We start from the raw sequence: 12,482 nt of genomic DNA on the forward strand, positions 1-12,482 counted from the left end.
GGTTTCTTCAGTTTAGTTACCAAGGCAACACTCCATGTTACAGCAGAGATATGGGAAGAAAAATCAAATCTGAGACAGCGTTTATTGTCCTTGGCACTCAAAATGGTTTTTAAAAAGGTAGATTAAAAAAATAGTACAATTTTAAAAAAAGGTAGATTCGATTATTTGTTTTCTGATTAAGTTCTCTAAAGCCTTCCTATCACACTTAAAGTACATTGTCCCTGCCCATGCCTTCAGACCTTATCAGACTTGGATACTATCTCCCTCTCAACCTCTGCTCCTGCTCTGCTCCCTCATCTACTAGGCTCTAGTCACATTGATTTCCTTTTTGTGTCTCAGAAACATCTCATTCATTGCTGCCTCAGGGCCTTGGCATCTGTTCTTCCCTCTGCCTGGACAGTCTTTCCCCATTTAAGCTCCGTGAGGTTAGCAACCTTATCTATCGTGTTCACCTCTGTACATTCAGTGCCTTGGCCAGTGCCTGGCAGGTAGTAAATTTTTGTTAAATAAATGTATCAAGCAAAACTCTCAGTGAACTGTTTGAGGGTCTATGGCGTATCGCCTTACCTTCCTCAGCATGGTACAGTGTAGATAGGGTCGGAGGAGGTGACCCTTGTTGCTTCTGTAAATCCAGTATGTCTGTAATGTAAACAAAAAAAGGTTTCACAGCCAAATTAGCAAACAGCTTTATTATTTTTTTTTGCTGTATAATAACTGATTTACTTCCTGATAACAAAATAAAAATTGGGCAGTTAATCAGACAATGTGTCCAAATTTCAAGGAGGATCACCCAGATGGAAGTAGTCTCCCCTGCTTGTCTATCTGCTTGAAGCTTCTATGTACTTTCTAGCTCCGATCATTAATATAAGCTTCCCGAGTGAAGTACTTAATGGAATTTTAACTGGAGTGGTTGTCATCGTCAAAAGTAGAACCCTTTAAACAAGAAATTCTTTAATTAAATTGACAAGTTAGCAACTAAGGCGGAGGAAAGGAGGAAGATAATTAAAAAGTCATTAGAACAACAATTTTCAGCAGAATCATGATGGATTCTTCTCAGGGATAATGAGGCAGAACACAAGCTGACAAGCGCCCGTGGGGTTTGATCCAGCACCTGTGCCTGGGCACCTCCACAAATAGGATGACTTAGGACGGCTTTCTCAGCCCCCCTCTGTGGCAGGTGCCCTGAGAACAACAGGAGTTTCCCAGAATGTGGCGAGTTCTTTCCACTCCTTTATGGGATTGCAGTAAATAGAGGAGGAGAAATCTGAAGATAAGTCTAGTAGATTCTTGTGTTATTTTGAATTCGAAGAGCTTCAGGAATAAGCATGTGAGTGTCAGACATTTGTGGCTCTGAGGCTGTGGTTTGAATTAGAACATGGCAGGTGTGTTCAAGAGTCATTGCTTCGCCTTCTCTGTGCCGGTTGTTGTGCCACAGTGTCCATGGTGGTGGATAAGATGGTGCCCTGGCCCCTTAACTCCAGTTATGTGGAGAAGATAGACATCACATAACTGGAAGGGCAGGTAGTACAGGAGATGTAGACAGAGTGCTCTGGAGGTTGAAAAGCACAGGAGATCATGTCCGGTTGAGTAGAATCAGGACATGTCACTGACATGAGCCAGAAGAATGGATAAGTGGGTTGGAAATGGGTGAACATATGAGCAAAGGGTTACTGTTAAACCCAACTGGTGAAAGCCATTTTTGAGGTCAGGAGACATCATTGCTTCTGAAGGGACAGCTTTTATATATATATACTAGAGGCTCAATGCATGAATTGGTGCACAGGTGGGGTCCCTAGGCCTGGCTGGCTATCGGGAATGATCAGGGCCATCTAGCCAGGGGGAGGGACTGCAGGAGATTGGCTGGCCACAGGAGGTTGGCTTTGGAAGCGCATTGACCACCAGGGGGCAGCTCCTGCATTTAGTGTCTGCCCCCTGGTGGTCAGTGCGTGTCATAGTGACCGGTCAACAACTGGTCATTTGGTTGACCAGTCGTAATGGTCACTTAGGTGTGTGTGTGTGTAAATATATATATATATCGAAGGGGCAGCTTTTGTCCAATTCTGATGCCATGTGCAGCCCTGCAGAGCAGACCCTGTCGCTAGTCTTCTAGGGCTTTCTAGTATTGAGGCAACTTAAAAAAAAAACACACACAACTCTCCTAAAAAATCATTCTTCTCTTTTTTGTTCTTCTTCTTCTTTACCATCTAAACCATTTTTAAGTGTATAATTCAGTATCATGAAGTATAGTCACGCTGTTCTGCAACTAATCTCCAGAACTTCTTCCTCTTGCAAAACTGAAACTCTATACCCATTGAACAGTGCTCCATTTCTCTCTCCCCCCAGCCCCTGGGAACAACCATCTGTTTTCTGTTTTTAGAGCTTAATTACTTTAGATATCTCATGTAAATGGAATCATACAGTATTTGTCTTTTTGTGGCTGGCTTATTTCATTTAGCATCATGTCTCAAGGTTCATCCATGTTGCAGCATGTGCCAGAAGTTCCCTTTATTTTAAAGATGAATAACATTCCACCATATATATACATATATTTCATCTTTTCTTTACCTGTTCTTCCTCTGAAAGACATTTGGGTTGCTTCCATCTTTTGCCTATAGTGAATAATGCTGCAGTGAATAGGGGAGATCCTGCCTTCAGTTCTTTTGGATATCTACCCAGAAGTGAGATTGCTGGATCATATGGTGATTCAAGTTTTAATTTTTTGAGGAACGTCCACATATTTCCCATAGTGGCTGCACCATTTTACATTCCTACCAATGGTGCACAGAGTTCCAATTTCTCTGCATCCTTGCCAACACTTATTATTTTCTGTTCTTTTGATAGTTTCCATCCTAATGGGTGTGTGGTAAGAATTTTTCCTCTTTTTTGTAATTTCCCAGAGATTTTCTTTTAATTGGCCTAGGGCCTAATATATCAATATTCATTTTTCTTTAATAGAGAAGCCAAAGAAAAATCTATTTCTTTTTGCATTTTAGTCTAATATGTGTCATAGTTGTAGGGGTCCTCAATTAAGCTTCCCATTGCCCACCATAATTAATTCTTTTACTTTGACGCAGTGATTTTCAACGGGTGCGCCACAAGAATTTTTAAAACATGCAATATCTGACTATTTAGTCGGGGGCACTGACCTTTTCCCCCTTAGATTATCAAATAAAAAATGACAACAGCCATCACAACAATAGCTGACTGGTGTGAATGAATCAGATGTATAACTTTTTTGTCAGATCAGCTAAAAATATATTTTTTAGTGTGCCACAGAATTTTAGTAATTATTTTGTGTGACATGAGATGAAAAAAGTTGAAAATCGCTGCTTTAATTTGTTTTACACAGATTTATTTATTTATTTATTTGCATTAGTCACCAAGTTCCCTAGTTCTAGTTTTCAAAACCCAAGCCCAGAATTTATGGTGATGGCCCAGTGCCATATCATAAAGCCTGCTCAGCTGACTTTAGGATGGAGGGAGGTATGGTCACTAGTAGGAATCAGTAGTTTTTTCTCTGGAGCAAGTTAGACTCAGGGAAACCAAGATAAATGAGAAATAACTAGATCAAGCTCTTGGGAAGGACACTGGCAAAGGCTGCAAAGACTTATCAGTACAGATGCTGGACACAGGTGGGATCATTGTGGGCACAGCTAGTGGTGACTAGAGAGCTTGTCATGTGGCACCATCGATCATTTATGACCAGGGACCTTCGATGGGGAGAGCCACGAATAACCGTGTGGTAAAATTATTAGGTTCTCTCTTGCATTATAGAAATAGCTGAAGTTGAGGGCTTGATGCCTCCGTTCATCACTGGATTTCCTCAAAACAAATGATTTGCAGGTAGATTGTCAAGGGTTAGTTTATCCACATGGTTCATGGGTTAGAAATGTCACTTTGATGTGCCAGGTCCTGGCTGAATGCAGAGCTCCTGTCACTAGGATGAGGGGAAGTTCAGGATTGTGTCTAGGCGAGCCAAATAGCACTGAATAAGGTGCATTAGAGCCAGCCTCTACTCCAGAGGTGTCAGTGCCCCTGCCCACCCACTCACTCGCCCCCTTCTCTCTCACTTTTACCATGACTGGCCCCCAGCACTTTCATTAAGCACTTTGTTCTTGGCCACTTTTATGCATCTTTATTCCCACACCCCCTGCCCCCCGTTTCTGTAGCTGTCTTCTGGTGACTTTTAATATATTTACTTCGCATTTTGTTCTTAAAAATATTTAAGGTGGCTGTTCTAACAGGCATGTGATGCAACTGGATTAAAAATAAAATAACAATAAAGATTTTTTTAAAAGTTGCTAGTGTAACACAGCAACTTAATTGATACTTCTATTGAATTTTAATTAATTTAACTTTAACTAATCACTGTTTTGGACAACACAGTTTTAGCAAACGTCATTTCTCCAAGGAGCTCCTCATTTACCCTTCTCATAGGAAGGGATCTAGAAGCTACTTATTCATTTTATGTTATCTTTTCTCTGAAAATTTGCCTTTATTAAAATATATATGAACAAGTATACAGAGAATTCATGCCCGCAAAATAATTAAACAACTCTGTAGCAATAATCTATACATTAAAAAAGAGTGCCTTCAAGAGCTAAAGAAAAATAAATAAATAAAAATAAAATAAAATAGACAAGGAAATCAGGCAATGAAAAAAAACTGTGGGAGGCTAAGTGTATGGTTAGTGAACAAATGAATACTGTGTGGTCCTCTGCAGTTCCTAGAGTTGCCTTGATTTTGGTTCTGGATGTAATCAGTTACATGATTCCTATTGAAACCTAAGATAGATTGGTGTGCGGGCACATCTTTTTTCTACTGAGACTTGAGAACAATTTATCCTGTGGGTCCTTATCAAGAAAACACTGTGAGTAGGAAGCTTGGAAGTAATTCTGGGATCAGGGGGCTCTTTGTCGTTTTTCTGAATGCTGAAACAAAGGAATTACAGACTTAGTTTTAATTTTATTTTGCATTGGAATATGGTTAAATTGGGTCATAAGTAGTTCTAGGAAAGTCAGGGACGAAACACTACTTCAGCATCAGTCAGACAAGCTCAGAGTAGGTGTGTGTGCATGTGTGGGTGTGTGTGAGTGTGGGTGTGCGCCTGTGTTCACGTGTGCGTGCAACAGCTGTAGAAGTCAAGAGCGCTGCTGTGCTAACTCTACTGTCTAGTCTTGAAAATTCCAATTGGCACAGAAAAGGGAGACGCTGATCTGCCTTTCATTTGAAAGATGTTTGCTTGTGCTTTGCATAATGTTAACACTTAAAACAATTGGCAAACTTGAATAAGAATCCTGTGCCAACTGTTTATACATTTTCTGCTTTTTACTTCAAGATACAGCACTACACAGCCTCATTGCCTAATGCCAGCTCCCCCCATTAGGTCCATACCGAGGCAGGGGTCTCTCTCACTGCGGTCCAGCTATACAGTTTCAGGGTGCGCTCTTTGAAAAATGCTAGTGACCTTTGTCCAGTTTTATTGTCATTGCAGTTATACTGCCGGCCTTGCCACAATTCCTAGCAAGAGAACCTCAAATGACAAGAAGGGAAATAAGAGGAATAGAAAATATCTCTAAAAATGAGTGACACTGTGAGCTGTGAACCCAGGCCTTCGATCTGCTCCGGGCTAACACAGCATTCATTCATGCTCTCCTTTCTTGCTCGCAGGCAGCCCCCCCTTCTCTTACCCTGAATTCTTCTAAAAAGCACAAATATCAGCCCAGCTCACATCCAGACTCCATCCAATGGTGGAGTCTCAATAAAGATCAAAGCAATGGCCGGCAAGAAGAGAGAGCCCAGGGCAGCGGCTCACTGAATGGGGTCCCTCGCCCGTCAGCATTCACTTGGGCCTCGGCTGTGCAGCCTACCCCGAGCATCACTGAAGGGCCCTCATCACTGGTGTCTGTTTCTGTGTTCTTGGTTTGAAAATTGCCTGCCTGTGGGCTGAAAGTGCTCCCAATTTTAGCATTTGTTTGGAACCAGCTCTCCCACTCGTCCTGTAGACAAAGCTGTTTGCATGGAACTTGATTAAAAGTGAACAGGCCAGAAGGAAATGCTTCTTTGCCCCCACCCTGCTGGCATGGTTTCTCTTCTTTATAGGTGTCGATCGGCTGACAGTGTTATTCTTAGCTTTCCTGTTCTTCCCGTGGACATTCGGGGCCTGTCCAGCTCTCTCACTGGGAAGTTTTGGGGGCTCAATGTAATTGCTGACTCAATTTTCTCATTTGCCTCAGAGAAATGAATGGTTGGATCAGAACAAGGACATGTATTTGATATTCTGCTTGTTCTTGCAGAGCAGATGCCTTCCGTTACTGAATTTTGAGGGAGTTATTTAGAAAATAATAAAACTAACAGCTAAGCACTGGTTTTTTTTGGTCTGCATCCTGCATCATTGCCAGCTTTGCTGTAATTATGTCATTCAAGGAAAGATGCTAACCATTTCCCTCCCCTGGCCTTTGTGTGTTTCAAAAAGGCAAAATTGTGGCCATATTTCTAAGGGAGTAAATCACATGCAAGTGTGAAAATGGCTTTGTATAAAGTCATTAGGAGTTTTGTAAAATTTAGAGACGAAATCTTGAATGGAGTGGCAAAGGGAGTTGTTGAGAGTATTTCTGCTGACAGGGGTCATGTGAAATCAGTGGAGGTGACACAGATTTTATTGGTTAATGAAAGCCCAAGGGAAAATAAGTGAAAGAATTGTTAGAAATTTATGAAATTTCTGTAGTGTATTTCCTTGAAAGAACTCACACAATGTTGTAGTTTTACCTGACTAATAAGCCACATGGAAACATCAGTAATAGCCTCGGTGTGACCCTAGAATGTGTCTTTTATTCATGGGATGTCAGCGCAGTGAAGAGGCTCAAATTATCTCAAAACCTCCCAACTTTCATTGTAAAAGTCTCCTCTTGCCTCCTGCTAATCTGTAGCTCTGGGTCTGGGCTCTCTGCTAGAACTTCTGGGAGTATGGAAATGCTCTCTGTCTATGCTGCCCAGGAGTGCAGCCCTGGCCACATGTGGCTACTGAGCACTTGAAATGGGGCTAGTGCCACTGAGGACCAGACACATTTTAAATTAACTTTAATTTTAATTCAGGTCTACGTGACCATATTTGGCTGGTGCTACCAGTTTGCACAGCGCAGCTCTAGATCCTTAGGAGTCCTCGGGAGCCACCTTGGTAGAGATGCAAACTTCAGTTGGCTTCGAGGGGCAGCCCTAGCCAAGAACTCGTGAAGTCCCAATTTTGATCCCAGACTGATTTACGCTCTGCAAAAGTTCCTCTTTCCCCATTTGAAGTAGGCGGAAACATTCTGGAGGGCAGGAGACCGGCTCCCCATTCCCTGTTGTCTTAAACATCTGCTGTTGTGTTGGACAGATGGGGCTACCTGGAGTCAGTCAAGCTCCGCAGGGTCAGCAAGACATGGGTGGGGAAGTTCTACACTTAGATTTAGTGTCATCAGCATGCTGCAGGAGGAAGGACTCAATTTCAGAGGAAACCCCTCTGAAAATGTAGGCGAATGCTTATTCTCCATAACAAACTTTTGTGTTTTCTATGCATGATACTGACAAGAAGCTTCTGAATGTACGGCCCGCTTGTTAAAATTCACGATGTTTTAAAGCAGCAGTCCTAGAGTCCGCCCCCGTGGAGCGAGCAGCAGTGGAGGGCTCCCCTGCAGTGGACGCCACGGAACTTTCACCTGGCAGGTCGCCCTCAACGCCTCGGCACCTGCGCTACCGCCAGCCTGGAGGTGAGAGTCAGAAAGGGACTCGGAAAGAAGAAGTGAAAGATGATTTCTAGCTTCTAGGTCTTTTGTTTGCCTTACTCTCTCAGATATGAAAATCATTTAGATGCAAATAGTATCACTATTGAACCCGGTAGTGGAAAAATAAATGGTTAGAGAATATGCCATTAGTTTCACCAATGTTTATGTGACCCATTATTGCATTGCACTTTGTGTGGAGTGATGTGAGTCAGCGGGCCTGTACTCGCCGACTGCCAGTTGAAGAATCTGTTTAAAACAAGAATTTCAGAATCTTATTTTACCAAAATGTTCCCAGACTCTGATACCTTGCCATAAGTGTGTATCAAATAGGCTCATCTGGGACACCACAATTTTGGGGCTAAGCTTATGAAGAACAGTATTTCATCTAAAAACAAGGCATAGCTGCAAGGGACCCCAATCATTATTGCTAGTGGAAGAAACCAGTATATTTTCTATAGTTATGAAAATTGGAAAGTATTACCCATTCATTCATTTTAAAACATGCCAAATGTCCTCTAATTGGAGGAAAAACCATCAGAACAGAAGATAAAAATCTTTTCTCTCTTCATTTTCCCCATTGCTCAAATAATATAGCCAAATAACAGTTGTTTTTGAAATGTTCCCTTCTCTCCTCAAGCCAATTATTTCAAGTTGGATGGGGGAAATATACAATTATGAAACCATATTCTACTCAAGTAACTGAAGTGAAATGTAAAGACATGGTTTTGGCTTCAGTACTTGTGCTTCAAGTAGGGCAGTTTAGCAAAAGATAGAGGAGAGTGCATGGCTCCAAACCATCATTTCATTTATAGCCTCAGCCAAGTGCTCGAAGCTGTCATCACTTCCATCAGCTCCAAGCCCAGCCACCCTGGGTCAGGCTGTTGTTTGATTTGCCCTGATGGATGGCAGACCTCGAGACCGATTTCAGGCTGCTGGTCAATTATGGGTCTTAGATGGTTCTGGTAAATGAAGGTGACAAACCAGACCTTCCTGGCTTGTTGTAAGACTATTATATAATTAGCCAAATCTCTTTACCATTCTTAGAGCCTTGGTCAATCCAGGCCTTAGCGACTTTTTTGACCGTTGCACATGGGACAGACCCCCTTGAGTTTGGGGCCAAAGCCCATGGAAGCAAACTCTACCAAGGCAAGAATTAGATGCTATTCACTTGGGTAGGACTCTCTTTTCAGATGTTTATATTCATATAAAATTTCTAATTTATATAAACTTTTTTTGGAAATCTGCATTCTGTTTGTGGATTAACTGTCTTTTGCTTTTTCCTTGATATGACTAAATCATAGTGACATAGGCACATAGGAAGGAAGCAGAAATCTATATTATGGAGGATCCAAATGGGAACAGTATCACACATTTTCTCACTGTGTATCTGAAATTTTGACTGTTCATCTGACCACTTGCTACCTTGTTCCCACACATGTTTTAAGGCTACTGCTGAGAGGATAGAGCTTTTCTGTGTCCTTGTGTGTAGGCATTTAACCTCTGCGTCCCCTCTTATTTATTTTAAGCATGACTGTAGAACTTAGGGGCAAACTATTAAAAACCCTTCAGGTCACAATCACAGTAACCTATTTTCACTAAAAGCCTGAGGGGGGAAAAACAGTGATTTTAACATCAACATTATCAAATGCTGTGTGTAAAATATCCAAGGAGGGAGAGGGACTGCAGAATGGTGCTGAGTGCATTTTGTTTTTTAATTTTAGAAAGCATTCCTACCTTTAAAGGTGTTTTGAGGAGAAAATTATGTTGGCAACATGATGTAGAATATTTAAAAAATGCTTTTCAGATTGAGATATAATTTATATACCATAAAGTTTACACTTTTAAAGTACAATTTAGTGGTTTTTAATATATTCATAATGTTGTGCAGCCATACCCACTTTCTTATTTCAGAACATTTTCATCATCCCCCAAAAGAAACCCTGTACCCATTAGTCACTCCTCATTTTCATTTTCCTCCATTCCTTGGCAAATATTAATCTATTTTCTGCCTCTATGGATTTACCTGTTATATAAATGGAATTATATAATACATGACTTTTTGTGACTTTCATGTAGCATAATATTTCTAAGACTCGTTCATGTTGTAGTATGTATGTACTTCATTCCTTTTTGTGGCTTAATGATATTCCATTGTATGGATATACCACAGTTGGTTTACCCCTTCATCAGTTGATAGACATTTGGTTGTTTCTACTTTTGGGCCATTACGAATAATGCTGCTTTGGATAGTCATGTGTAAGTTTTTGTGTGGACATATGTTTTCATTTCTCTTGAGTATACATGTAGAGTGGACTTGCTGATGTAGAATCCTATTATTTGCCTATTAATAAGGAAAATATAGAGCATTTGGCCCAATTGTTCATTCATTACAGGAATGAAATGAGAATTTTATTATACACTATTATCCTTCTGCCTCACCATGCCATTTCCATTCTTTTTCAATAACCAGGACAGATGGCTGACAGCTCCCACTGCTCTGTTTCGCCTGCTTCTGCCTTTGCAATTGCCACAGCTGCAGCAGGACACGGGAGTCCACCGGGTGAGTAGGGGCCAGCAGCTAAGTAAAGACACAAGGCAATTCATATTAAATCATTGATCTTTGCCTGTCAGTCTTGTTATATACTTGTTAAGAATGCAGGTTCCCACATTGTAATAACTATGTATGGCACCAAGTGGGCACTAGACTTATCAGGATGATCACTTTGTAAAGTTTATAAATGTCTAATCACTATGTTGTACACCTGAAGCTAATATGATATTGTTTGTCAACTATAATTGAAAAATAATATTGGCCTGGCCAGTGTGGCTCAGTGATTGAGCATCGACCTATGAACCAGGAGGCCACGGTTTGATTCCTGGTTAGGGCACATGCATGGGTTGCAGGCTCAATCCCCAGTAGGAGGCATGCATGAGGCAGCCGATCAATGACACTCTGTCATCATTGATGTTTCTATCTCTCTCTCCCTCTTCCTTCCTCTCTAAAATCAATAAAAAAAAATAGAAAAGAAAAGTAATATTTAATAAGAGAATGCATATCCCCAGCTGCCATTCTAAGTCAGTGTGTCTGGGGTGAGAATGTTAAATAAACACCTGAGGTGAGTCTCACACAGGTGGGCTATGGGTGACACTTTTGAGAATTTCTGTATCAGAGAAGGATGTGTTGTCTCCCCATGTTTTATGGAGTTCTATAACCTTTTTAGCCATATTACCAAAAACATGTACTAGTATTTCCCTTTTAGTTGAGTGCAATGCTAAAGGCATCTGCAAGGTGGGAAGGAAGTCTGTGGAGGGGGGAGGAGGAGGGAACTATTGCTTCAACTGACTCATAATTTATATCCAGTAGCTCCTCAATGCTTTCTGAGTTGCTGTTAGTTAATTTTCAGGGTAAAGCAGGAATAATTAAAAGCACAGTATTTTAATAGATGAAAAGCATATTCATTGTCTCTGTCCTCTTCTCTCGCATGCAAGGAGAACACTGTGTTCAAATAATTCTGTATGTGGTTTCACAGCCTTGTTGCTGTGAATGGCTGCACCTAAACTAACCCAATGGGTGCCGATTGTCATCCGTTGTAGATCAGTGATTGATGAAGAACCATTGTTCACCTGCCACAAAGGAGGCCATTTCCAAAGCCTATGAACCTATAGTCAACAATAGTATCTCGTAGCTACTATCTGTGAATTTTTTCTACAATGAAGTAAGAACAAAGAAAGATGTTCTATAATGAACATGAACTACCGTAGTAATGATATGTATTCCATCTGAATGAAAATATTTGCAGATTGACCACATCTTACATCTTCAGTATTTTTGCCACACCCACTGCATTGGATGTGGTCAGGCAAATTGGGGTGTTTGGTGATTTCTGTCCTAAAGATTTCCAAAACCTTCCCCTCAAAGTCCCATCAGCATAACACAAAACAGCCCGTAATGGTAATGATATTGTATTTTATCAATCCAGCTGACTTCCATTGTTGATTATATTCTATAGTAATGAACATTTCTTGGTGAATAAAGGCGTCCTCACTATGCTGTGATTTGCTAAGACCCTCTCCTGGCTTTGTTCTCACAACTGGTCTGTCTTTGGAAAAAGTGAAGTTCAGAGCTTCCTCACAAGTTTCATAATGTAAATATGGTTTGTGAGGGAAATAGTTATTTTTACCTGAGGCCCGATGCACGAAATTAATGCAAGAGTAAGCCTTCCTTCTTCCCCCCACCCCCAATGGCTCCCAGCACCGGCCTCCCTCCGGCACCCAGGACCCAGGACCTGGGCTTTCCTCTCAGAGTGAGGCCCCACCCATCTGCTGCAGCCCTCCAGTTGGTGGCCTGGGCCTCACTCTGCGGAGGGATCATGGGGCGATGGCCTGGCCCCTGACCAATCGCATTGCACCCTCCTTGGTTGGTTTGGTGCCAGTGGGTGTCATAGTGTAGTCCTGGATGGTTGTTCAAATGGTTGTTCTGCTGTTTGGCTGTTTGGTCGATTTGCATATTATGCTTTTATTACATACTAGAGGCCTGGTGCACAAAAATTTGTGCACTGGTGTGAAGGGGAGAGTCCCTCAGACCGGCCTGTGCCCTCTTGCAGTCTGGGACCCCTCAGGAGAAAACGACCTGCTGGTTTAGGCCTGCTCCTGGGTGGCAGAGGGCAGGCCCAATCCCTAGGTGCAGCCCCTGGTCGGGCTCAGAGCAGGGCTGATTGG

General features: G+C 41.7%; 1 protein-coding gene across 1 annotated transcript in view; it reads left to right on the forward strand.

Annotated features, from left to right (window-relative positions):
* The window catches only part of RASGRF2 (Ras protein specific guanine nucleotide releasing factor 2), a 181,409-nt gene that overhangs the window by 107,022 nt on the left and 61,905 nt on the right, over window positions 1–12,482 (forward strand). The window contains exons 16-17 of the mRNA XM_015571662.1: window positions 7,620–7,748; window positions 10,234–10,323. Of these exons, the coding sequence (XP_015427148.1) occupies window positions 7,620–7,748; window positions 10,234–10,323 (219 nt within the window). The remainder of the gene's footprint in view (window positions 1–7,619; window positions 7,749–10,233; window positions 10,324–12,482) is intronic.

Source organism: Myotis davidii, unplaced genomic scaffold (assembly GCF_000327345.1).
Source record: "Myotis davidii unplaced genomic scaffold, ASM32734v1 scaffold44, whole genome shotgun sequence".
NCBI lineage: Eukaryota > Metazoa > Chordata > Mammalia > Chiroptera > Vespertilionidae > Myotis > Myotis davidii.